The sequence below is a fragment of the Embiotoca jacksoni genome, unplaced genomic scaffold (assembly GCF_022577435.1).
Source record: "Embiotoca jacksoni isolate LCO1_2020_lvr unplaced genomic scaffold, fEmbJac1.0.p SCAF_4, whole genome shotgun sequence".
Lineage (NCBI taxonomy): Eukaryota > Metazoa > Chordata > Actinopteri > Embiotocidae > Embiotoca > Embiotoca jacksoni.
The window spans coordinates 2,767,266-2,794,233 of NW_027185392.1; the positions used below are offsets into that span (position 1 = coordinate 2,767,266).

General features: G+C 43.8%; 2 protein-coding genes across 3 annotated transcripts; both read left to right on the top strand.

Moving 5' to 3' along the window:
- Nucleotides 1–1,584: 1,584 nt before the first annotated feature.
- Nucleotides 1,585–18,598, top strand: LOC138209658 (cAMP-dependent protein kinase catalytic subunit alpha). Its single transcript, XM_069168384.1, has 11 exons — nt 1,585–2,276; nt 4,145–4,206; nt 5,917–6,045; nt 7,299–7,397; nt 9,588–9,670; nt 9,825–9,951; nt 10,270–10,365; nt 10,980–11,102; nt 12,660–12,719; nt 12,819–12,923; nt 13,010–18,598. The coding sequence occupies exons 1-11, from the start codon at nt 2,231–2,233 to the stop codon at nt 13,133–13,135; spliced, it is 1,056 nt and encodes a 351-aa protein (XP_069024485.1). The 5' UTR covers nt 1,585–2,230; the 3' UTR covers nt 13,136–18,598.
- Nucleotides 18,599–18,973: 375 nt separating this feature from the next.
- Nucleotides 18,974–26,687, top strand: samd1b (sterile alpha motif domain containing 1b). Of its 2 annotated transcripts, none has more exons than XM_069168383.1 (7): nt 18,974–20,404; nt 21,573–21,810; nt 22,118–22,236; nt 24,753–24,801; nt 24,894–25,005; nt 25,780–25,894; nt 26,030–26,687. In XM_069168383.1, exons 1-7 carry the CDS (start codon nt 19,226–19,228, stop codon nt 26,171–26,173), a joined length of 1,956 nt encoding a protein of 651 aa, XP_069024484.1. In that variant the 5' UTR covers nt 18,974–19,225; the 3' UTR covers nt 26,174–26,687. The 2 variants fall into 2 exon arrangements, with proteins under 2 accessions (XP_069024484.1, XP_069024483.1); XM_069168382.1 differs by having other exon boundaries at nt 18,975–20,404; nt 21,552–21,810.
- The last annotated feature ends 281 nt before the right edge of the window (nt 26,688–26,968 follow it).

The following is a 26,968-nucleotide window of genomic DNA, read 5'->3' on the forward strand; positions in this document are numbered from 1 at the left end:
ACCCTCCCTTCTCCGGCTCCTTTCATTTTTCCAATTTCATTCATAAAATGCAGCAGCACCACTCCACCATTTTCACTCCAGCCTCATGTTGCTAGGCAACTGCAGTATAAAAATGGAGGGGGGAGGCGGCGCTGTCTACTCTCACCCATTTTATCTTAGTTGAAGGGACTAACTCCCCCATCCATCTGTTAGCTCTGTCTGCGTCTCACATGTTTTACACGGTTGAGCACGACAATGAAAAGTGCCGGAGTCTGTTGCGCGCATATTCACATTTGACATTAAAATCCATATGCAGAATTAACTGTCCCCCAATAGCAGCCTGTGGCAGCGCTCCATTGATTAGTTGATCAACGGGAAATGAGTCAAGTGCCACCTGTCAAATAAAAATGCCAAATATTTACTTTTCTGCTTCAGATCCCTGTTTTGGTGTTACAATGTTGGGTGCACAAAACAAGCCATCGCCATATGTTTTGTGGAATGTGTAATAGGCATTTTGTTTACCATGTACTTCCTCTATTTTACAGAGATTTATTATGATAATAACTACAAATGAAAACAAGTTAGCTGCAGTCTAAAACTGTAGCTTCGTCCCAGAAGTATAAGATTAACCTGACATCGCCACCCACGCCATATGGCAGGTAAGCACCGATAACAAAGCGTTGATAATAATAATACATTTCAGCTTGTTGCATAAATGCATGCTTGCACAGAATAAGCAATTTGGTTTGGGGCCCTTCTGCATTATAGAAGGTGGCTGCAGATCCCTAATATGATGTTGTCAGACCCTGCAGTGTAACTGAGGGATCTCCTATTTATAGAATGAATGTTTGTTCATACTGTAGGTCCTTTTTTAATCTGTTTTGTTTAACCAATACAAACTCAGATTATTATTGAAATCAGATATTCGGATGCAAATCTATGTGAAATCGTCTCTTTTGAGGATCCTGATGATAAAGGGCCCTTCGTCATCTGCGAGGCTCGCCCTGCAGGTGATCCAGGTGCTGGGGCGAGGAATCTGACTCACTGGGAAAGATTGTTGTGCACGGATTGACGGACAGTTTCTGGCTCTGCGTGTTTTCATCCTGCACCGATTGTAAAAAAAACCACCAAAAAAACCCTGTCTTTTATTTCCTAAGATTAATTTCCCACTAAATAAAGTCGTCCTTCCATGCACGGCAGTCTGCGAGATGTTTAGAGGTCCTGCCAGCCAGACCGCGCCGCGCGTGCGTTAAATTCTCACCAACATTTCTAAAAATAGCTCGCTGTTGACGTCACTTAGCCAAACGTGTATCAGTCGCTTTCTTCGCTTCCTGTCAATCGTTCCTGACAGCCAATAGACATCCTCGCATTCACCGAGATTCCCACGGTTCGTCCGCATCAAGCCAATGGAGGACAGAAACCAGAGAAAGTGGGCGCGTACGTCGTCGGGAGGAAAATAATCGGTGACGTTCCCCTCGCTCGCTTTGTGTTGGGCGGTAGGACCATAGACGTTTATATGTCTATGGGTAGGACGCTGATAGATTGCGAATGGCCAATCAGAGCGCTCCGCCGTAGAGATGGCCAATCCGGAGGCTAGTTTCAGCTGTCAATCAAAGCCGGTTCAGACAAGTAGGCGGGACGTTCACTCGGCTGTAGTTCCGTCATCTCGCTCGTCTCCGAGGCTACGGGGGGGCCAATGTTGATTTGGGTGAATTCCCGTCGTTGCCGGACCCCGCCGAGGTTTAATTCTTAAAAGCTGGGTTCGGTAACGAATAGGGTCAGTTTTTTCTATTGAGAATTGTATCCCCCGCCTTCGGTATCGTTGTTTTTTGGGCCGGGGAGAGGTGGGGAGCCGGGGGGGGGAGGGGGGGGCTCGTTCGGCGGGGGCTGCAAGGAGGGACAGGCGAAGACTGGATCCTCCGTGTTCAGGCCAACTGCGCCGAGCTCGGCCTGACGGTCCAGTGAAGCCCCAGCGACCGAGGTATCTCAACGGTAGCTCCCCGTGGATTAAAGCTCGATATCGGTCACCGGTTGTTGGTGACCGTGGATTGAGTGAGCGCGCTTCACTATCCTGTCTCGCCGTGGCGCCGCATCAGCAGCTGTCAGGCTATTAAAGACCAGGACCTCGGAGTTAACGCTCGGTACTGCTGGATTTAGGAAATACTGTTCAGACCTAATCAAGATTAGACCGGCTTGAGGAGGCTGCAGGGCGGCCAGGAAGCCACGGATCGCCCGTTGACAGGTTGTCATCATGGGCAATGCGCCCACGGCCAGGAAGGGCAGCGAGATGGAAAGCGGTGGGTACCGTCGTCTGTGCACATCACTCCTGATCACCTGCTCTGTTAGAGCCTCATGAAATGACCAGAGACGATGTGGCACAGCAGGCTATGTTAGCTTCACACAACATGCTGTACAGCGGCCTATTCCAGCCATCTGATTTATGAAGATCCACTCGTATGTCTTTGTTGTAAATGAATGAGCGTGTGCCATGCAAGCCCCCCCCCCCCCCCCCCCAAAAAAAAAAAAAAAATCTAAATTACGCTGCTACATTTCAATTCAGGAGCATGCCATAGATGTAAAGGTGTCTTAAAATGAGGCTTTGTGGTACTGTTCACTGGTGGACAGGGCATTTCCTAGTGAAGGTAGAATGAAACAGGGTGTAGTGCTGTTTCCATTACCAAATCACTTTATGAGCTGCAAAACAATTGCAAACAATTGTAGGCTGCAAGGACCTTGGCATCTTCACATCCTCCTGTACTCAAATGTTGGCGAGATCACAACACGCTGTGTCAGATATTTCCAAAACACTCTGTGCCTGTTGCTCTTTGGAAAGAGGTGCTGCTGAACCTGTGAGTGGGACTATTGGATATGGTGGACCCTTTGAGGTCCGGAGGTTTGGCTGAACGGGTCTGATTGTGTCTCCTGTAGTGTTTTGTCCAATGCAGGATGGCTGTGATGCAGAAGGATGAGAGTGTGAGGCTGCTGGTGTATTTGTTTTTTTTGGGGAGTAGTGATATTTCTTGGACTTTTGTTTTTTACCCTGACGTCTAAAGTACCAACTAATTTCTTTCTTTTTCTAACATACGGTGGCAAAACACCTCACTCTCTTATCAAAGAACCAGGGATTACGTGAAGTAACCCTACGTTTGTCTACAGGAAATGCACCTCAACCTGGATATTGGTCAACTAGGTTGGATATTGTGCGACCAGAGTGTGAGATTATCCATGCAGTAACGGTTCATTGCTATTTATTAACCAGATACTTGGGATGCACGATAGTATCGGCACATCGTTAGTATCGGCCGATAAAGGCTTTAAAATGAACTATTGGCAAATAAAACTTTAATGCTTTAATAATTTCTTGATGCTTGACTAAATGCTCAACGTCAGGGTGGTCTTCTGTTAATCGTGAAAGAGCGTCCAACAACATGTCTGTGTAAACATTTTTTTTTTAAGTGTCCAAATTATATAGCAAACTTGGTATTTGCAATGATTGCCCGGCGGCGGCCCGGTGAGGAGGAACCACATGGCATTCCTTCTACACTGCACATGTAATAGCCAATATTAAGAGCTGTCATCCTGATCATTAGTACGTATTTATGAAGGACAAAGAGAATATTTGCCTATACTGGTATCGGCACGGTAGCGCTGTTGCCTCAGTAAGAAATTTCTGGGTTCAGACCTCGTTCTCTGACCTTTCTTTGTGGAGTTATGTTCTCCCTGTGCCCTGGTGGGTTTTCTCTGGGTACCCCAGCATCCTCCCACCGTCCAAAGCCATGCATCTTAGGTGAATTGGTAACTCTAAATTGCCCATAGGTATGTGTGGCTCTGTGTTTCTGTGTTGGCCCTGGCAACTTGTCCAGGTTTGTACCCAAAGTCAGCTGGGATAGGCTCCAATCCCACCCCACCCCCCTCACTAAAGCGAAACCATGCACTTAATTAAAATATTCCAAAAATGCAAATGAAAACATAAGACATAACCTGAGATCTATTTAACTGAAAGTCTGACTGGTTGAATTCATAACGTATACAAGGTATCCTACCTCTTATTTCGTGGTTTCTTTCACTCTCTCTTCACACACACACACACACACACACACACACACACACGTATCACTAAAGCCGTTTCTTCTGTAAACACTGCTGTTTTTTTCCCCCTCCACAGTCAAGGAGTTCCTTGCTAAAGCCAAAGAGGACTTCCTCAAAAAGTGGGAGAGTCCTGCACAGGTTAGTGTGTTCTCCTAACGACATAGAAATATGATAAACAAAACTCTTCCTATTTTGATCGTCCTTTTTGTGCACGTGTTATCATACATACAAACAAGTCCGAGTTTTCAGTCCCATTCTTCGTCACTTAAGCTATGTAGTATGGGCTGCTGTCTTTAATTTCTCTTGCTATTGAACAATGCCAGTCATTCCTATTTGAATTACACTTCTTTAAAAGTAATGTGCAGTCCCAAGGTTTTTTATGTTTCATCAGCTGCCAATGCATGTAAATGACAGCCACTTCTTTAGATCATTTCAATATATTGGGATGGCGATAATAAATTGCTCATAAACTATATCAGTTTTGTTGTTTAGGGGCTAAAACTGAAATCTTAGTGATACTGTAATCATATTGTCTGTAATATTGTTCAACCGTACTGAAAAACCCACAAAATGAGTTACTTAACCTTTTGATTTATAAAGAGGTTTGTCATATTTATGAATCTCCATGTGAATTTGATCACACCTTTGCATATCATATATAATATGAATCACGTAGAGATATTTTGAGAAAATATTGTTTTTCTTTTCTTTTTGTGGTGTCGATTTCAACTGTATCATTCAGCCCTAAAGAAATATGTTTAAAAACTCGGATGTTGTGTTCCCTGTCATGCTACAAATATTTTAGGTCTCCCAAAAAGTAAACATACTTTACAGACATAGATCAAACACATGTAGGATTTTTATCAATATTTCTTAACTTAATACATTATATCATTTTCTCTGAATCATACAATGGATTTGATGTATCAGACACTGACTATTCAGGTTTCCAAACTAAATTGTTACATTGGTTGCACTGATGCTCCTGACTTTTTTTTATTTAGATGCACCCAAAATCTTTCACCATGTCTTTTCTGGCCCCACAATAATAGTGAAGTGTTACCTTTTTTGTCATTTCCCATACACATTGGTGAGCACAATATTTAGTCCGACAGATTCTTGGCCACGTGCAGCTGAAATGGTGGCACTCTGGAGCCCTGATTTGAATAAACTAAGACCTCTTTGATTCTGATTGGTCAAAACGTGTGTATTATTATAAAATATGTATTTTTGTATATGTTGCCATGATGCAGAAGTTACTGTTGTGAATTGATATTCATCAAGCTATTCCTTCTAGTAAGATGCAGCTCCTGTTACATTACAGTATTTAAAGTTTTTTTTTACAAGACCAATAAAGATGACACAAAGCTTTCACTGACACGTTTTTTTTTTGCCCCCTATTGTGAGTAATAGTTATGTTTTGATGACTGGAAAAAGTGGGGAAAAAAATGGGACATTTCATTCTGACTCAGCATGTGTCAGTTTGACTGCATTTTTTGAAAGATAAATGTGTAGATCTCAATGAGGATTGTTTTTACAGTCTTACATAATAGTATTTAATACAAATCACATTTACATTGATATTCTGTACATTTACAATAGAGCCTGTATGCACACATGTCTGTTGTGCATACTGTAAAACAAATTATTGTCAATCGTATACACCATGTTTCATATACATTGTATACTGAATATGACATGCACATGCAGTATACCTCACACGCACAGAATGAGCGTTAAATGCGAGTATGGGACAAGTGGAAAATAGAAATTCACTTCCACCAACACCATCCTCTACCTCCCATTTCCCCCAAAAATTAGCTAACCCTTTTTGTTTTGTCTGTTCAGAACACTGCTGGCCTGGAGCAGTTTGAGAGGTTGAAAACCCTGGGCACGGGCTCATTTGGCCGTGTTATGCTGGTGAAGCACAAAGAAACGGGACAGCATTATGCCATGAAGATCCTCAACAAGCAGAAGGTCAGTATGGGTCGGAGTTCAGAATGTCAGCCGGGTCACAGGACAATGGAGGGTGTTTAAAGGTGTCTGTTATCGAAGGACACTCACAGTTTGTGTTCCTCCAGGATGGTCATAGAAAACATGGAAATGTTATTGGCGTGAAAATTGCACTCACAAGACTGTAAAATGAACTTTTTGCAGAGATTTAAATACACGTGCGAGCTTTATCTGAATCCACCTGTGCTGAAGCAGGCGTCAACTGGAGTGGCAGAGCTGAAGTTGCCTTTATGCAGAATACACCATGTAGAGTAATTTTAGTTCCCAATTTAGAGAATTGTGCCTAAATTTCCCCGTGTCATATTTATAGATATTTTTATTGATAAAATGCTCAAATGGGAATATATATTTGGCTGTGTTGGTAAAACTGTTGACTGTCAGTATGTTCTGGTGAAATGGTAAATTACCTCATCTGTTGGTCTCGCAGTGACTTGAATGCTGTTCACACTAAATATATTACAGTAAAATAAAAATAAAAAGAGGAACCGTGTACCAAAGCCATTGTAGCATGAAAGGGGAACAATTAAGAGTTTTCTAGCATCTCATAATTACACCAATATCCTGTTAGAAATTATACTAGAATTTCTACCTCACAGTTGTCTGCCTCCTCCAGCCAGGCAGGTTGCAGGTTAAATCCATGTATGTCCACATTTTTATAATACATGTTGTGAAAGAATATCTGTACGTGCTCACATGCTTGGCCAGTAAAGCTGAATGACAGTAGACAATTCTTCAAATATGGATGTTGCTGCAAAGAAGCTACGAGTTCTTGAACGCGGATGCTTCACACACATATTCAAACCAACAGCACAGAAGTTTAAAGTCAAGACAGTTGAATTTTTATAGCACATATACAACATAAATACAACAAAGGTTGCCCAAAGTGTGCACAATATTAAAATTAGAATTAAAAACAATCAGAAGGACTGAAAATGTTTTCAGCAATTCAAGACAAAATAAGTAATGAAACAAATCGAAATAAATTTCAACCCGAGGAACACACAAGGATATGCATGAGTAGTAAATAATACTCAAAAAACATGAAACTAAAATTAAAATAAAATTGGACCTATTCTGGAAATGCCAAAACACACGTTTGCAATCTTGAAAACGTTCAAAGACCTGATCTGAAGTCTTTCTTTTTTTCTGATTTGAATTTTACATTTGTTTTATTATATAATAACATATGGCCACTGTTTCTCCCTTTCTAACTCTAGGTGGTGAAGCTCAAGCAGATAGAGCACACTCTGAATGAGAAGAGGATTCTTCAGGCTGTCAGCTTCCCTTTTCTGGTGCGGTTGGAGTACTCATTCAAGGTATGGAGAACTTTAGGAGGTGTGTGTGTTTATACAATCCTGTGTGTGGCCGTGTGATGACAGTGAGTGACTGGTTTGTTTTCTCCCGTCCACTCCAGCCGTTATCCATCACACTACCTCCATCACACTACCTTTAGTGTTTCTCTGATATGTTTGTGAATGTGGTCCATTGAAAACGTAAATGTTTTACCTTAGTACACCCACACAGTTGTCTGATGGCACTAGGCCTGTCACAGTTATTACATAATCATAATCATAATTATTTGAGCTGTCCGCAACCATCTTGAAAAACTGTTTGAATTATTTCCTTTCAACAGTTAAAAAAAACCAAAACGGAACTAACAGAAATGTTGTAATTTGATCACTATTTCCACATCATTTTCCACCGTTTTGAGGTGTGAATGACGCTCCTTTAATGATGTCATCTGTCTGAGTCGCCTTCTTCTGTGGATAATCAGCGCCATTAGCTTCGAATGTTTGACTGACCACATTTCGATGAGCCTCTGTTGACATAAACATATGTTGACAAATGTTGACATATTTAGTTGCAAAAGCAAACATCACATCACCGCTAGAAAAATGGTGGCTCATGATACTGCTGATGAAATGTCCATTATATTATATCTTAATCTGTGTTTGTTGTAACTCATTGGAGCTGGAAAAATGGTCGTAACCTGCCAATCTGATAGACGAAGCCAATGCTGAAGTGGTTTGAAAGTGCAATTACATTGAGGGCCACCAGGGGCTGGCTCAAAAAAACCTCTGGCTCCGATAGACTCCCATTTAAAAAGCGTCAACTTCTCTTGTGAAATACAAAGTTAAATTTTTTTGCCACAAGTCATAATAGTGTCATTTGGTAAATTAACTTCTTCTGATCAGTGCTGTTGGGCCTTCTAAAAAAGATTAATGAATTAATCATATTTCTGGCTTGAAAGAGAGGAGTGTTTGGGGGGGGGGCGTGCCCGGTTTAATTGACATGGCCGGGGTGCAGTCAGGTTTCAGGTGGACGGGCCTTGTGTGCTCTGCTTCTCCGTCAGATCCAGCCCTCACTCGTCCCCAGATCGACCAAATATGGTCACTTCTGGCAAAAAACAAAACAAAAACAAGATTGTGACGACCAAAATGCCAGAGTCAAGGCTTCAAAACAGCTCATAAACCAATTTGTGACATAACAGTGGGTTTCCACTTGGAGCCAAAACAGTAAGCTGAAAGAGGCTAGAACGCTCTGTAGAGTTGAGGAGAGGCTCGCAGAGTTGGGGATAATTAACTGCAGGTTTGTCACTGCAAGCAACACCTCACATTATACATTCACACGTCGCACACAATTTACACGCATGTGGTCCATAGTTAATATAGACTATTGATTGGTACAGTTTTATTCATCTGAACTGTGAACTTCTCTGGTCACCTCTTATCAGCTCATCATGAAAGACCACTCCCAAGCATTGACGGTGATCTTTTCTGCCTCATCGTCATATAACTGTCCTTTTGTTTGTTTAAAAAAAAAAAAAAAAGTCGACCGCCATCTGTAGTGTTAACTTTATGCAATTCATGTTGCACTCATCTGTCAGGTCATCGATCTCATCCTTATTATGACTTCCACCACCGCTGACAATCCTGTTAAGGGTTTTTCATCAGCAAATATAGAGTGAAGTTAGCTTTGTTGGCCACATGAGCGGTAATCTTTACAAGAGGTTGTTTGCACCTGGTTGTTCAGACGAGCGGATGGCCGTACTCCAATTAAGGCCTTATTCAGGCTAAGCTGTTTAGATGCACCTGGATGCCGAGGGCCGGAATATCCTCAATGCCTTAAATAAACCTATTAACATAATTTTCCTCCTGTCCATGTGTGTCGAGCTGCTAGCAGATGGTAGAAGAGTCAACAACAGACAAAATCAACTCAGCTTGTTTAGAGTGACTTAGTTAAACTGCTGTTAGATGCTCTAAAGAACATGCTGTAAAACAGGTTTTGGGAATAACATTTTTAAGTCAAATTATTATACAAACAGTTACAGGCACTTTATCATAAATACTTTGTCATGATAACAATTTCAGTAATGGTCAGTGAATGTGATCAATAAAAAAAAAAACAATGTCAGTCAGATTGAAACTGTTGTTAATTTGCTTAATTGTGTGTTTACATCCTATATGTGAGTTGGTGACACTAACCTGTGTCCTCCCTTCACTCAGGACAACACTAACCTCTACATGGTGATGGAATACGTACCAGGTGGAGAGATGTTCTCCCATCTACGAAGAATTGGCAGATTTAGGTCAGTGTCCGTTATGCGGTCAAGCTTTACAGCCAGAAAGAAACAGTAGACTTTCGTATTCTATTCCGTTCATTTCTACTTTATTCTGTGCTCTGCTGTTCTATGCACTGAGCTGGTGTGTTTTCGTCTCTGTGTGTTTTTTGTGTGTGTGCAGTGAGCCTCATGCTCGGTTCTACGCTGCTCAGATCGTTCTGACCTTTGAGTACCTGCACGCTTTGGACCTGATCTACAGAGACCTGAAACCTGAAAACCTGCTCATAGACCAACAGGGCTACATACAGGTGATTGTTTTATATACCTGCAGAACTAATGACATTCCCATCAGCCTCAGTGGTGCTTTGTGCAATTTTCTGTGTACTGTATGCTGAATGGTGCGCCATCACATTGCTGCTGCCTCGTAGTGCAGATTCTGCCACCCTCTAGTGGTGAACTATGAAAATAACAGCCGGTGACAAGATCACGCTGCTCCAGGATGCTCCTTCTTCTCCCGCTCTCTACCTCCAATTTCCTTCCTGCCACCTTTCATGTAGTTAGTTAGTTGTGTGTCTGCTGATTTGTCTTTTGTTTGTCCCGTCACTCATTGTCCTCTCCTCTCTCAGGTTACAGATTTTGGCTTTGCCAAACGTGTAAAGGGCCGGACCTGGACACTGTGTGGCACCCCAGAATATCTGGCCCCAGAGATTATTCTCAGCAAGGTGAGCCACCATTCTTCCCCTTTTACAGCTGTGTGAAATCGAAGGTGGTCAGAGGAGTGCGATAGAAATTTGAAGCTGCTGAAATTACTCAGAGGCTGTATTCAAAATCAAACATATCGGACATTTATTCTTGCAAGAAGGAGCGAATACATGTACACTCAAAGAAAGGTGTCCAGCATTGCTCAAAGTCTCTCCTCCGTAGTTCAGCTTATATACAGTGTGACAAACAGTTGACAGTCACCCCCATTCCCTCTGTATATCTGATTTTGTGGATAATACTGAGTGAGGTCGTCGGTCACAAGATAAAGGTACAGAGACGTCGTAACTGAGACTATAGAACCATGTTGTGCAACGGATAGACAAACATTTGACAAGTATGATGAGTTCATTATTTTTCCATCAGAAGTACAAAAGGATTGTTTCCACAAACTGTAAATACATTACAACACCTATTTTTTAAAGACACTTAACATGGTGAGGCTAAGACCTTATGCTATTATAAACTTCCTAACACGTGGTATTAGGGTTGCTGATATTGAGAAAACACACAGAATTCAATCTTGATTAACGTTATATAACGCTGTATATTTCTCCTTCCTCGATGAACCCACCAGGGGTATAATAAAGCCGTAGACTGGTGGGCGCTGGGTGTACTCGTCTACGAGATGGCAGCAGGGTACCCACCTTTCTTTGCTGATCAGCCCATTCAGATCTATGAAAAGATCGTATCAGGGAAGGTGAGTTTGACTGTTCGATTGAACATCTGTAACATTTTGGTGGTTTAGTCGAGAGACTGACTTACAGTATATCCTCTGGTTTATATTGAAGAAGCGTATTCCAGTTTGGTTTATATTTACAGTGCACCTCAATTTTGAAAATGAACAAGGAATGTTAGCATTTCTCGTGCACAGCATTTTCAGATTTGGGTCAAGCGTGCCTCTGCACACTTTGGAGTATTTTCCCTTGAATTATGTTATGTTGTGTTTGATTTCATCTGAATTTTGTGGTCATTTTGAAGATGACTTCACCGCCTTAACGGTAAATGCAACGAGCAGTGTGTTTTGTTGTTGTTGTTCTTTATAGAGAGACAAGCCATGATGTATACTGTCATAGACTTTTCCGTTGAGAAGGTTTTGGTTCTTTGAGTCTATCCACCATGTTTTCTATTGTTAGTTTTAGAAAATATGTTTTGATTGTATTTATTCCAAACAAATTGTTTTTGCCTGAACTGTAAAACGCATCACTTTGTCAGGTCACCGCATGGGAGCTGTGAGCGCCTGAAGTTTAGACAAGAGTTTGGTCCTTTTTTTACTCAGACTCACCGAATATAGAAAGCATAAACCGACCATTGATCAGTTATTTCAGCCAGTGTTCTCCTCGTCTTCTGCTATCTGTGTTTTTACCATTTTCCAAATCCCTGTCGCAACGGGAAACATCGACGACGACGACAACAACAACAACAACAACAACCTCTGAGTGGTGCCAAATCACAACATAAATCAGCTCAGGGCACTTAACATAGTAAGGCCTTGAGCTCACAACATTAGAGAGAGAAACCCAGCGATTCCTATGAGCGACGGTGAGGAGGAAAACTCGGGTGAGAGGAGAGCAGAGAGAGAAAAGAACAGTATAGAGAGACGACAAACAATTAACAGTGGACAGGTTGATGGGGTCAGTAACCGCAGATCAGAAACATGCAGCTCCGTAGCCAGAAATAAGCGGCAGAAAGCTACAGGGAGAGAGGACAGAGAGGGAAAAAAAGCACAAACTACACGAGAGAGAAGAAACAAAGCTTTAGATCATCCAAATCATCCAATATGGCCGCACTGCTTGGTTATTTATGATCTTAGTCGTTATAATGCCAGGACTCGCCTCACAATGTGCAAATGTCCCACCAAAACAAGTTCCCCACCCCGACTCTTTTTTACAAGGCCACGCCCTCGTTTCCTCCTGAGTTTAGCGCCACACAAGATGTAATCGGTTTAAGGAAATTCAAACAAGCCAGGGCGCCGTCCCGTCCCCCCCCTTTACCAGAATGACGTATGGATGCAGCCAGACCATTCCTCAGTGCGGTGGCGATAGGTCCGGCTATGTAAGGCCTTTAGATCTTTGGACTGGAGAATAAATCTGGGAGGCAGGAGGTCAATTAGGATCACTCGTCCTCCCCGATTTCGCTCACCAAAGTGCCCTTGAGCAGGAATGTATGTAATCAAGTGCAGTCACATGGCTGCATCTATAAAAACACTACCTGAAGCTACGGCTGCTTCATTCGTCTCCTCGTCGTCTGTCCTCAGGTGCGTTTCCCGTCTCACTTCAGTTCAGACCTGAAAGACCTCCTGAGGAACCTGCTACAGGTAAAAAAAAAAAAAAACGTCTCAGTGATTCCGATGTTAAAGTTTAATTTTCTTTGTTTTAATGTGAAAGTGAGGAAATGGTTTTGGTATTATCCTCAGGTGGATCTCACGAAACGTTACGGGAACCTCAAAAACGGCGTCAACGACATCAAAGGACACAAGTGGTTTGCAACAACTGACTGGATCGCCATCTACCAGAAGAAGGTTTGTGTGTGCGTTTTCTGCGTATGTGGGTGACTTCCCCGTTTTGTTAAGTTTGCTTTTCAACGAGGGCTTTTCTCTGTCTTCAGGTGGAAGCTCCCTTCGTCCCAAAGTTCAAAGGACCAGGCGACACCAGCAACTTTGACGACTACGAGGAGGAGGAGATTCGCGTCTCCTTCACTGAGAAATGTGCCAAGGAGTTTGCTGAGTTCTAGAGTTAGAGAGCAAGGGAGGAAGAAAGAAGGAAGTAGGGAGAGTCAAAGGTAGGCTGGTCAAGTGGGAGACGTACGGAGAGAGCACCGTCTCCTGTCCAAACACAAGCACCAGCTACAAACAGAGGATAAATGGGATAGAAAAGGGAAAAAGAGCAAGGAGACTGATAACCAGCAGTGTTGCCTTTTCTGTTGAGTTTCTGTTGAATTTTATTTATTATGCTGTCTTATTTATGGATCCCTTTACAATGAAGGTGTGCTTCATGGGTGTAGGGAACCCCACTAATTTAGAGTTGCCTCTGCACATTTTCACCCAAGATCCTCCCTTTTCTTTGATGCTTTTATTTATCTTTAATTATTTTTTTTTTGCACCACAACACAGAGAAATCAGTCATTCTGTTCTGACCTGCTTCAGTCTGTCAGTCTTTACATGAAGACCAGCGAGTCTTGTGTCAGTTTATGTCCCAGTCCGCACAAAAAGTTTCTTGAATTTAAACCGATTACTGGGTAACTTGCTCTTTGCTTGGTGAGCAAGAAGAGCATGTCGGCAAAAAGTTATAACGAATCACACACGCATATGTATGTACTGTCAAGTTAGGAGACTTTGTTTCGCATTTTTCTTTGAACTTTTACTCTCTCGTGATGGGCCAAAAGACAAACAAAAAAATAGACGCATTGTGTGCTCTAACAAATTTCAGTCAGAGACAGATGACACTTAGAGGAAAAAAGTCAAATACGTTTACTATGTAACTCCATCTGTTATTCTTATCATCGTTAGCACAGCCAGAATCAGCGCATATCTACAATACTTCATTATTCAATGTTATTAGATACTAGTGGCTCCAATGATATCATGTCATGCTAACAAAAAAAATATGATTAAGGGATGGAATTATCTCAGTTTTAATGGTGTTGTGAAGAAACACCGTAACATAAAGGTATCTCAGGTTTGAACATATCACTTAATAGACATTTTATCAATGTAAAGCAGAAGGAAAAGCAGGAAAATCTGCGATATAGATTTGGGAATTTAAAGCTCTGGTTCAAATCAAGAGAAATAAAAAGGAATATTTCGACTTTTGTTTAGCGTCTTCCATAGATTGCCCTTCCAGAAGATTTGATTTTGCTGACTCGACAATTTGGTTTTCATTAAAAAAAAAAAAAAAAAAAAGAAGCACTTCCTGTCTCAGCTAAGAGCTAACTTACTAGTCAAGATGATTCTGCTTGTTGAATCAACATTTTGGCCCTTGTCAACTCCAACTAAAAGACACCGTCTTATGCAGACTACCTCAAACTGCTTCTGGCTGGTGTTCCTTGGAGCCCTTTGACCAGTCGCTGATAGCAGTCTGGATAACTTGCTTTATGTTTATGTCCATCTTCACCATCACCCAGTCCTTTTCTCTTCTTACCTGCATATTAAGGCCACACTCCATGTGACAGCAACTCTGTTACCATTGACGTGTTTAAAACATGCAGTTTTTGATCAGTTTTGTTTTTCGTGTGTTGGTGATGATGTAAAGACGACTGCCACTCCGTGGAAACAACTTAGGAGAAGATAGAGCACCCGGAGGGGAAGAGAGCTATGTGCTGACATACCTGCAAACTCGTCGCCTTTCGGTGACACTCACCGTTTTTCGTGTCAACCAGGTTCATTCACGTGAATCCTGTCGATCCGGAGAGTTTTTAGAAATGTGTGTGTGTGTGTGTGTGTGTGTGTGTGTGTGTGGGCGTGTGTGGGTGTGGGTGTGGGGGAGGGGCCTGACATTAACAAAACGTGAGGGAAGCTTTTATTTTCGTAAAGACCATTAATGTGCATTGTTACTCTTGTCACGTTTGGACTCACCATGTTTGGAGGCTCCAGTGCGGCACATTATTTGCTGAGGTTAAACTCGATTACCTCTTTCATTAATGGTTAGCACAGCTAGCAGCGCGGGCTAATCCGCCTGACGGCCAACAAGTAGCTGCTGACGGTGGAGACGGTGCAGGGACCTCGACGAATCAATCCAGGCCAAACCGAGCCAAAGCACTTTTATTCAGATTTGCTTGTTGCCATTACTGGTCAACTGGCTAATATGCTAACAGGCCCTGACAGTTGTGTGGAGTTGAACTTTTGGCCGTATTTTTGTGCAGTTTCCTCATCTCCGGTCCCAAATCCCCCCCCCCCCCCAAAAAAAGACAAAATTTTGTCCCAAACTGAATTAACCTTTTTATAACGGCCCCAGGACGCTAGTTTGTCACAAACCCTGTAGACCGAAGACAATCTGCAATATCACAGTTATCTTTTATTCATTACAATATTTGTGATGTTTACCCAATGGCTTAGTGAGTAACTTTACTGAAAACGCAATCAGTTTTAAGAATGAGTAATTATTTAGAATTTCTCAAATTTTATGAAAAACTGAAGGCTGCAAGAAAACCAATAATCAATTTAATAAAGTTTATTAACAATTATGTCTGCTTGTGCAGAAACTTGCATTTAAATATGATTAATTGACTACATGTTCAACTTTGTAATTTTATTTTGTTAGGGTGTTTCTTCTACCTTCAAAGAATTACAGTTTTACTATATTACTTTCTAATTTGTCATACGTGCAGAGTTATTGTTTATCCCCCTCTGTCTTAATTAAGGTAAATTGAATATAGCGCTACAAAATACTTAATTTGCGTTTTAAAATCACTAAAATATTCTTCCGGACCTGCCTACCTGACTTTAGTTTCATATCTTGTCACCTTTTTCCTCACAGTCGCGGGTCTGACTGAGAACAGACAAAAATGTCATTGGTGCATGTTATACAACTTGTCAATTGAAAGTAAACAACAAATAGCACTTCGGGGGTTCAATGTCTTTTCAGTTCCTGAGCGATGATGGCAGAGTAACAATGTCCAAAATGGTGCTCATTGGAGGATTTGTTCATTCAGAATTTGTCAAATGAAACCGAGCGACACCGATGTCTGTTTTAGACACTAAAATGCCTTCTTTATAGTTATGTTTTAATGTGCCACCATGTGAAGATTTTCTAATTTGGTCGATATAGGCGCCTCGGTGTTTCTCATAATTTAAAACTGGATATTTTGAATTCACGAGTCCCTCCTGTGCAAAACCGTTCAGACACGGAAAAAGATAACAAGCCTTTTCCCAGAATTACACATTTGCTATGTGTAATTGTTTGTGTATCATCTTGTAATATGGAACGATATTTGAAATGACCCACCATGAAGGAATTTGGAACTTGAGCTGTTTCAGATTGTTTATAGTCCATAGCATCGACCTGCTGCGGAGGCCCGGGGCCGCTCTTAAAACGCCGGTCCCACTCTCTGTACGTGGCCCTAGATTTACTGCGTGCTAATTTGTTTTAAACACACATTAATTTAGGAATGTGCACCACAGAAGCACAGTATCAGAAGAAGTAAAGAAGGTCTCAAAGGGTCACTCCAAAGATTCAGCGTTGCACTTCGCTAAAACTCGCAAGAGCGATGCAGCAGAGGCTGAGATATCCTGACTTGTTGTGCCTTGTGTGGCACGAAAATACTGAATCCTACATCATCCTACAACTCTGTGTATCTGTGTCCAGTTTGCAGGCTGTCTGTTACTCTTCAACCCCGTGTCTAAGACACATGGGTGGCGTGGCATGTCTTATTTTGATTAATTTAGCCTGGAAGATCATTTTCAGGATAAAAATGACACCACTTATGATTCACAAAATAATACAGTACGCATCCAGTGCAATCAAATATCACACCAAAGCGTGTAAGGCACCCGTCAGTCCACCAGAGGATACCGAGTCACATAGTGTCACGTTTTGCCTCACCGAGGGGTGGAAATTACTCGGAAGCATGACCAGGGGTCGAAAAGTCTTCGGATAAAGTAAGAGTGACCAAAGTGGTTGGATGACGCAAACCCAGGACTTTCACCGTAAACTGTTTGTAAAAGTGGACGTAGCTTCCGGGTTTGAAAAATTAGGCCAATGTGGAAGTGCCTTAACCTGCAATACCACAGAGTGCCACTAGAGGTTGGCTCAAAGCCTCCCGCTTCAAAGACTCATTCACCTTGTCTCATGAAACTCAGTCAGTCAATTTTTTTCCAAAAGTTATTTCAGTGTCACTAGATAAAGTCATTCCTCCTTATTAGTTTTCTGGTGGTCCCTCTGAAAATAATTAGAAAATAAGCTTCTAAAAGCTGTGTTTTGGGGGCGTGTCAGTTTGACTGACAGGCCTGTGTTCCAGTCAGGTTACAGCTATCGGTGGGCGGGACGTATTATTGTTAGGTTTCCAAACGTGGTCGCTTCTGGCTCCAAACCGCTCCGAACTAGCAAGACGGCAACGGACAAAATCCAAACTCAAGGCTTAATACCGGATATTCAGAAACCAATGGGTGACGTCACTGCTGGTTGCTGCTCGAGCGGCAGACTAAGATTTGAGGCCATCGGAAAGGGATGCAAATTCCTTAAAAGAAATCCTTTCTCTACCCTAACGAGAAGTCCCCCCCCCCCCCCACACACCTAAACCACGTGCCCATTTGTAGCAGCTAAATCGATGGCACCTTACTGTTCACGAGGTCAAGACGCGACACTGACACGGTGTCCTGTGGCGGACTGACGTTGCGTATCGCAGGCTTTGACGTGATACCACGTTGTCCAGTGATAAATAATTGCCACAGAGTGACACGCGTTAGGTTTGTTGAGTAGTGGAACCACTCGGAGACAGAGCCTAAAAAACAGGCAGTGATGATGGATCCACCTTCAGGCTCCTTATAATGCGACTTGATACTGTGCTTCAGTCCGGCATGTTCCCAAGCAAGGGTACAGTTGAAGTGCCACAGTAAACCTGGGGCTTTTGAAAGAAACGGTTCTCTTCCAACCTGCTCGGCCCACAGTCCTCCTTACTTTTCATATTCAGTGAGCGACGTTTCCACTTCTTTCTCATTGAGCAGATGAAACAGACTTAAGGGTTTTTTTTTTTTTTATCACCGAAGCTGAAATCACACTGGCAGATAAATGGTGTCGAGAGCTGCAGGCTGCACATCTGGCGTAGTCATCAGCTGGCTTTATTGGTTATTACGGACTAATTTACAAACCATTGTTATAATGATCATATTGTTTACATCACTTGTTGAGACTTCACCTCCACTGTATTTCCCCCATGTCAGGTTTAATGTTGACTATATCAATCATGGACAAAATGTTTGAAGTTACAATTCCAATATTATTACGTGTCTCCTCGGTGTTTTTGCAGCGATACAACTTCCTCTCAATGCAGGCACAATGCTGGTACATACTGTCGCACTTTTTAGGGAAACGAGACCCCAATGTAAACCATGTTAACCCCTGCCACAAATACACACACACATACACACACACACACCGCAAAGGGAAGCGTCTATAGTCACGGGAGCAGTGACATAAAAACACGAAGTGTAATATTTTGCAACATGAGTATCATTCCAATAAAGTTTTACTTGTAAAATTCTACTGAAGTCGAGTGAGCTTCCTGGATGTGTGGCTGTTTGGAGGTTCGGCTGTTGCACGTTTGTGGGAAAGTGACGAGAAGAGACGTTGTAAATGTTGTCGGCGGTCGAGCGTCTTTAGCCGTGAAAGTCAGGCATGCATCGCTGCAGCCCGATGCGGAGTGGAGCCGTCATCCACCCATCTGTTGACCAGCCCGGCTCAAATCTGATTCGCCACAACGCTCCAAAACACCGCGCCCAACAACTCGCTCGTCTCCTCCGCGCAAGTGTGCGTGTCGGTGTGTCTTTGTGAAGAAGTCGAACGGGCTGTTATGAACCGCGGGATGATCTGATTAAGACTGCGAACAAAGAACGGAGCTCCGGGGCTCCAAAAGCGAACCAATTCCACCTTAAATTCAATTTGCGTCTTTGGCGGAGACCTAGGCGCCATCTTCGGTCCACCTTAAGCGCACGTTGTGGCCAACAAACGCAAGCGTACCAGTCAGGCTTCCGTCCTCGTTCTCCAGCCGGGGATCGCACTTTGGCTTCCCAGCTTTGACACAGCGTCACTTGTGAAACAACAGGGGGGGGGGGGGGAGAGAGAAAAAGACGCACTCGGGCCAAACCTCACCCGCACCAGCAAGGAGAAGATGTCCGAGCCCAATAAGTACCGAGAGTGGATCCTGGAAACAATCGACTCTCTCCGCTCGAGGAAAGCCCGTCCGGATCTGGAGAGGATTTGTCGAATGGTCCGGAGACGACACGGGTCAGACCCGGACCGAACCAGGACAGAACTGGAAAAACTGATTCAAGAGCAGACGGTGCTCAAAGTTAGCTACAAGGGGTCCATATCGTACCGAAACGCGGCGAAGGTGCAGAGGAAAAGCAGAAAGAAGAGTGAGTTTACGGCCGCTGGCGGCGGCAGCAGCAGCGGAGGCAGCGCGGAGGCAGCGAGGGAGCGGACCAAACACGACCATCCGAACAACAACGGAGACAGCTCGCACAGCTTCACCGACCAGGAGGAGGGAGAAGAGGACTCGGAGCCCAGCCCAGATCCCCACACTCAAACATCAGCCGGCAAGAAGCTCAAGCCTGCCTCCAGCCCGAGTAGCGGAAACGGGTGCCTCAGTTGTGGCGCAACAACGGGCTGCGCTGTCGGGAGCGGCTGTAAAGAGGAGAAAGCAAGTGCACCGAGAGACAAGGGATTAGGACAGGAGGGAGCGGGGGACTGCCCGTCGCCCAGTGTCGGCCACGGAACGAGCGCACAGGACGGCGGGGATGCCGGCAGGACAACACCGGGCAAAGCCGATGCGGCTGAAGGAGGAAAGGAGCCCGGTTTGTCCGGAGCTGACACCCAGAGCAAAACTTGCTCTGGGAGCGTCAGCAGCCTCCCTCAACCTCCGAGACAGAAGCAGGCTGTTCCCCTCAAGCCCAAACTTCGAGCCGGGGGAGGGAGCCCCAAAACAGCGGGGAACCACGCCAACTCGGACCTGGGCGACAGATTGGTGGCTTCCGTTCGCAGCCTGTCCGAGAGGAGCCTCCGTGGGGGCTCCGCCGCCGCGACCAGAGGCCACATGAAGCCGCTCGGGTTGAAGGAGATTTTGGGCTATCTGAGCAGCCAGGAACGGCTGTCGGAGGAGAAGCTGACCCGAGGCAAAGTCAAAGTGGTCATGGAGAGAGAGGTGGCGAGGGGCAGGCTGCGCAGGACCCGCTGCGGGAACATTACTCTTCCTCTGAGGGGGATGGTGTTGGAAGAGCCGACGCCGAGGAATGCGTCCGCTGACAGACTTGCAAAGAGCACGCTGCAGGACAAACACACAGTGAAAAAGGTGAGCAATGCCAACTTAATATTTCCGACACGTCCCGACTGCACAGGACACGCTGAGCAGCGGCTGGCTCGATGGCTTGCTGATAAATTAATGATCACTGGTTTAAACCGCACGCACGGCACCGGGGCGCGCTCGGCTTCCGTCGCCAAATACATATTTCTTTCTTGTTAAACCTCGATGTTTCGTATGTAAAAGTGTCTGAGGGGATTCCCCCACATTTAGGAAAAATGCATTGTTGTTTCACTGTGTCGGTTCACTGTCAGCGGGATGCGACTGTGCCTTGTGTTGCGTTTGTCCTCTGTCGCCTCGGCAAATGTGTGCGTGTGTATGCGTGTGTGTGTGTGTGTCTGTGCGTGTGTGTGTTTGCTTGCAGCTCGGCTTCCTGCACAAAAGGTGCGGGTTACACCGAAGAGCAAGACAGCTCTGGAGCGGCTTCCCCCCCCCGGCTCTCGGGACGAGCACGCGCGCCACAAAAGAGCGTCTCTGCATGGCGCGAGCACGAGCACCCTCCGATTGCGTTGCCACATCACTATTTTTTTGGGGTCAATAACATTTGATTTGGCTCCTGTGAACTTTAGCTGTGCGGATGTGAGCGCGCGGTGTCTGGGCCCGCCGCGCGGTAGGCGGTGTCTGTCTCAAAACTTGAGACGTGCCGCTCCCGCGCTCCTGCGAGTGCTTTCTCGGTCGCGCGGGGCTGGCTGGCGGAGGACTCAGCCCAAAACAGCCGGGCATCGCGTTTGTGCATATTAACATTTTGAAGCGCCATTTCTGAACCCCGCACGTTTGTTTGTTTTTTTTGTTTTTCTCTTGCCGTCGGTATGCCCGCATCCCTCCCGCTTCGTGCCTCATTAAATCCTTTGTACCGCTTCTGCCAGCACGCTCTCCTCCCTCTCCTGCTCCCCTGTGGGAAAAAAAAAAAAAAAAATTGAGTAGGCTACAGTAGGCGGTTATCGTTATTTCTTATATCCGTGTCTCTTTCCGAGTGACAACTGTGTTAGGCTGCCCCGAAGAAGTGCAGCAGACCTGATATGCTGCTCAAACCTCAAATCGCAGAAGAACTAAATCCACCTGCGAGAATGAGGGAAGTGCTTCATCTCCACTTTTATAATGTCAAAAAAGATCTGACACAACTTTTATGTCACCGCAGCCGCCGTCGCCCTCTCTGCAGGACAATGAGCCAATGGAAACAGCCAGTAAGGAAGAGGAACAGGGCGAGAACGAGGAGGAGGAAGAGGGGGAGGAGGAGGAGGACGACGATCCCAGGAGTTCTGATGAGGAGAGAGGACTATCCCCGGTAGCCATGACAACCGAACCAGGGCTCATTGAGAAAACCACAGAAGATGAGGAGATCCAGACAGCATCAAAGAAGGAGAGCCCCCAGCAGCAGCAGCCACAGGGTGACAAAGGTGTGTGTGTGCGTGTGTGTGTGCGTGTGTGTGTGTGTGTGTGTGTGTGATGGATATAATGTCATTACCACAAGCCTACTAATACTCTTCTTCCACCACACTTTCATGACCGCTGGTTCTCGAGTGCCTTCCTCTTTTCAAATAAAATTCCCAACCTTATATTTTACTTTTATCAATGTTTAATTTAAACTTTAAGAAGTCATTTCAATTTGCAACACGACAACGTCGGCCACGAACACCACCTCTGTCTCTCCTCCTGTATTGTTATTTCAATTTCACTTTATGTTTTTATGTTATATGTCTGCAGTGGATTTCCCCCCCGAGACGCAGCCGCCACCCGTTCAGGGAGCCTCGCTGTCTCAGTGTAACGGTTCACGCCTGCAGGACGGCGCCGGTGACTCTGATCCGCTACATACGGAGGCAAAAGTGAGTCCAAACACGTGTATCCGTACCGTTAGTTTTTTTTTTTTTTTTTTTTACTGCTGGATGATGGGTTTTCCCGCGAGTATCAAAACAAGTCAGTAAGGTATACAAATATTATCAGAGTATTACGTTGTAAAAGTTATTTGTAGAATGACCCTTTTCAGAGAGTTATATACGAGTAATTATACTAATTCAAACAAGTTAAATGTATTATGGATTTAAGATAAAATGATGAATAATGACTACTGAGTTTAGTGAAAGATAACAAAAAGCACAATATCTTGACCAAACCCGCCGGTGGAGGTCTGGGAGGAAGAGAGGATGGAAGATAAACCTCTTAAACAGGCTGAGATCCATTTTATTGAGGTTTATACTATTTCCCAATGTCGTTCTCTAAATCCTCCCATCGACTCCCGAGCCAGGAAACCAAACCAACCGCACAAGGAGCACAAAGACAAAGAGTGACATTATTATTAATGCTCATATCATTTTCTCAGCTGTTTTATCTTGTAGCTGGTTAAGGTAGAAGCTACAAAGTTTAGATACTTTAGAGTCCAACTTCACTTTAATACAATTTTTAAGTTACCCTTAACTGTCACCGTCAAAAAGATGGCGTGAAGGAAGAGTGTTTAGGTTGCATAAAATATACAGAAATAATCCAATTTAGTTCAAAACTTTGTTTTCCGAAATAAACCCCCCAAAAAATTCCACCTTTGTTCTTTCGTCCTGAATGAAATCCCTCCTCGTCTTCATCCCGTAAAACGACAACAGGGTCCATTTTTGAAGGGTGTTTTTACAACCTGGTGTGTAATTTACGTTTATTGTGACCTCTACTGGTCGTAGTAAGCACGACGGGAGCAATGAAGGAAGTCGGGGGATGGAGCATAAAATGTGACAAAAAAAAACAACAACCCTCTTTTCCATTGCTGCTACCGGCTCTACTTTACTTACTCTACTTGCTTTTGGCACCAGGTACGTCATCTGGATTTCTTTTTCCCACTGCAGATAGAAGAACCCGACCAACACACCGGATGGCCACTATTGCCCCATCACAGAAATAACCGGATCAAAAATCCGGTATCAGTCGGGTTCTTGTTGATAATATACCCTCATGAATCTTCAACGCAATGCAACACACACACACACACACACACACACACACACACACACACACACACACACACGGACAGTGCAGCGTATGAAGGAGATCTCGTTCTTGATTCTCTGTATGAGGCTGTTCGTCGCAGCCAGTGTGACCTCACGTCTGTCTCCTTCACGTGAACGTCATGTCTCGAACGCCCTTAAGGGGATTCATTCAGATTTGGCACAAACATTCATTTGGTTGAGAGGATGAACTGATTTGTATTTTTTGGGGGGGGGGGGTCAAAGTTCACTACGATCTCACAAAACAAGATTTTGGCCATAACTGAAGAAATATATTCACTAATTCATGTCTCGCAGGATAAAATGGTGAAGTCGTGACAGTTTATATCCTAAAGGTTGACTTCACTGTTACATCAAAAATATTCTGCAAAAAACACTTTTCTGGCCATTATTCAGCACCGTAAACTGGGGAGCAGACAGGGACTGAGATTGTGACCGTATTTAACATTTGGTCAGATACTGAATTTTGGAAACTAATCTCGGGTGTCCACTTTGTCATTGGGATGATTGTATAGATATTATTTCCTCTCAGTTTGAAGATGTGTGTGAATTTTTCACGTTTTCAAATTTGTAGCTTCTTTGCAGCAACATTTACATTTGAAGCATCCCCTGCTGTCGTGGTTAGCACTGCGTTTTCTATCAGAGTCAGATTTATCGGCCTAATTTCCTCAAAGTCTTCACCACATGTATTATCAGCTTCCTTGACTCTGGACAAACCTGCATACATAAGCCATCTTTACCGGTTGGCGATGGTGCACAACTGCGAGGCGGTGATCCGGCTTCGTGGTTCAAATTTGACTCGGACTTCTTGGAGATAGACGCCCGTCTGCCACCAGTCAGACGGGCGTCTATCCCCAAGAAGCCTGTTTTATCGTTTCAGAAAGTCAGGCTGAAAAATGCCATCGAGTCACAGACCTTTTTGTCTGTTTAAGACCGACTTCAGCTCCCTGAGGGGTGACTCATCAGCTTTGTCAAACTTCTTCACCCCCCCCCCCCCCCCCCGACCCCAACCAGTCCACTTCATACCTTTTAATATCATCATTTACACTCCCACAGCAGATGGTCTCGATGCCCCGCTGCAGTTTTGTCTTTATGCATCTCGATGCAGTCAGCTCCTCTTGTCCTTCATTTTAGGCGGAGGTCGTATCACTCTGACGCTTTTGACATTCCTCTGGCAGATGTCTCTTTGCGTTTTGTTTGACCGTCTTCTCTTTAATGTTTAATGTTTTAATCACTGCTCATAATTGTTTTTAAATGTCCTTTTCTTTTGATGCTTTTAATGGTTATGTTGGCCTTGTTTTTGAACTGTGCTGTACAAATAAACATGCCTTGCCTTCTCCTCTCTCCACGAACAGAATCAGATGCACCATGATGGAACAAACCACACCTCCCCAGGCTTTAACAGTGAGTTTCGCCTTTCTCAAAATGTGTGCGCATTTCTGCATATTTGTGTTTGGTGACGGGGAGTCACACTCGGCTTAATATCTCCTTCGTAGGCTCGGAGTGTAAGACGGAGGTCGGCGTGTCGTCCTGCCTGCTCACTCCCACTGCCTCCCCGAGAGACTCCGGCCTGCCTGAGGAGCGAGGGATTAGCGTTAGCAGTGGAGGGTGAGCGCAGTAGAGATGCCGGAGAAACCAGTGCATGTTTTTAGTTCATCTGCAATGCAAATAGTAAAGCACAAGTTAATGCCTTTTTTTTTTTTTTTTTTTTTTTTTTTTCTGGAATAATAAACATGTAGTATATTATTTATGTCAAGATTAATATAAATTCGAAATGATTTTTTTTTTTTTTTGTACATGTCAAACAATCCATTTGAAGTCCTGCAGCTTTTACAGTCAGAAATTGTCGACTTAATTCCTTGTTTTATCACACCTGCAGTAATTTTACATCCACCAGCAGCCTGCAGTCATGCGAGGTTTAGTAGGCATTATGACATCTATCTCAAATAATGTTAGTAAAATTAACAAATAAAGTTACATTACTTCGATGAAGTAATTCAAATAGATACATTACCTATTACATTTTTAAACTAGTAATCTGTAACCTGTTACATTTGAAAAGTGACCTTCCCATCAATGTCCAATATAACCCTGATTATGATTGTGATATCCTCTTAAAATTCAACATTTATCAGAATGTAAAATATCACTTCCATGTTTATATCAACCGTAACACAGAGCAGGTTGAATTCATTCATCCATAAAGACAACAACTGATGGTCACCAAAACACAGGAAATAAATACACATGAAATAAAACCATTGATAAAAACAACACCAACCTATATTTCATAATAACACTCCATACATGTTCACAATTTCAATCTTCTTCATGTTTTATAATAAACAGTCACTCTAACTGCCGTCTTCCTCCTCTCTCTAGGTTTATTAAGTCTGAGGGAGCCAGCGGGAGCCCGGTGGACTGGACAGTGTCCGATGTTGTCAGTTATTTCACGGCAGCAGGTTTTCCTGAGCAGGCTGCTGCCTTCAGGACACAGGTGAGTAATCGTCTTTGACCACCACTAGGGGGCGCCACAGACAGACAGACTTAACACTGGTCCTATAAACTGAAAAATATAAAACAAAATGTAACCGGCATGCACTCCCATGCCTCGCTGTGCTCTCTTCATTAGGAAATCGATGGAAAGTCTCTTCTCCTCATGCAGCGTAACGATGTTTTGACGGGCCTGTCGATCAGGCTCGGCCCCGCCCTCAAGATCTACGAGCGCCACGTAAAGGTTCTGCAGAAAACACACTTTGAGGATGACGACTGCTAACGACACACACGAACTACACGCAGACCGTTGCGTTTTCAATCTACATATAGCTCAAGTAATGTAAAATATGCATGCATGATATACAGAAAGATACACTTCTCTTTTCATCTCATGTCAGGCAACACACACACACACACACACACACACACACACACACACACACACACACACACACACACACACCTCTGTTTCTCTTCCTCCTGGACCTCTACAACTGGTGTGGTCCCTAAACAACACAGAAATGAGACTGCACTTTCTGGACAACACGGATTTTCAACCAAACAGCACAAATACTGGAGGGAGAAGATAGACTCATAAAACAGACATTTGAAGATGCAGAGGTTCAAAATTATCACGCAATTTTTCCTTTCTTTTTTTTTTTTTTTTTTCCTTTTTTTTTTTTTAACAATTAAGCACTTTGCTATTTTATTGATGAAACAATGCGAGATGTTTTGTGTTTAAACTGCTATGTTGTGCTGACGTTGAGGCACAGCTTGAAAGAGTTGGCGGTCATTCTGTGTGTGTGGGGGGGGGGGGGGGGGGGGATTTCGGTTGTGATCTGGGGGTTTCTTGCCGGTTGGTGTGTGTTTGTCCGTGAACATGTGGACTCAGCATGTTGGACAGAAAAGAAACACTTTAGAAGTTGACCAGATGAAATACATTCCCAGAAGATGGAGTAGATGATTGGGATGCTGAACCATCGTATTCATTCCTACATGTGGAGACTAAAATCCGGTGCAGGATTGTTGTTCAAAGCAGTAAACTGCTAATTACTCCCCGGATGTTTGGAGGACG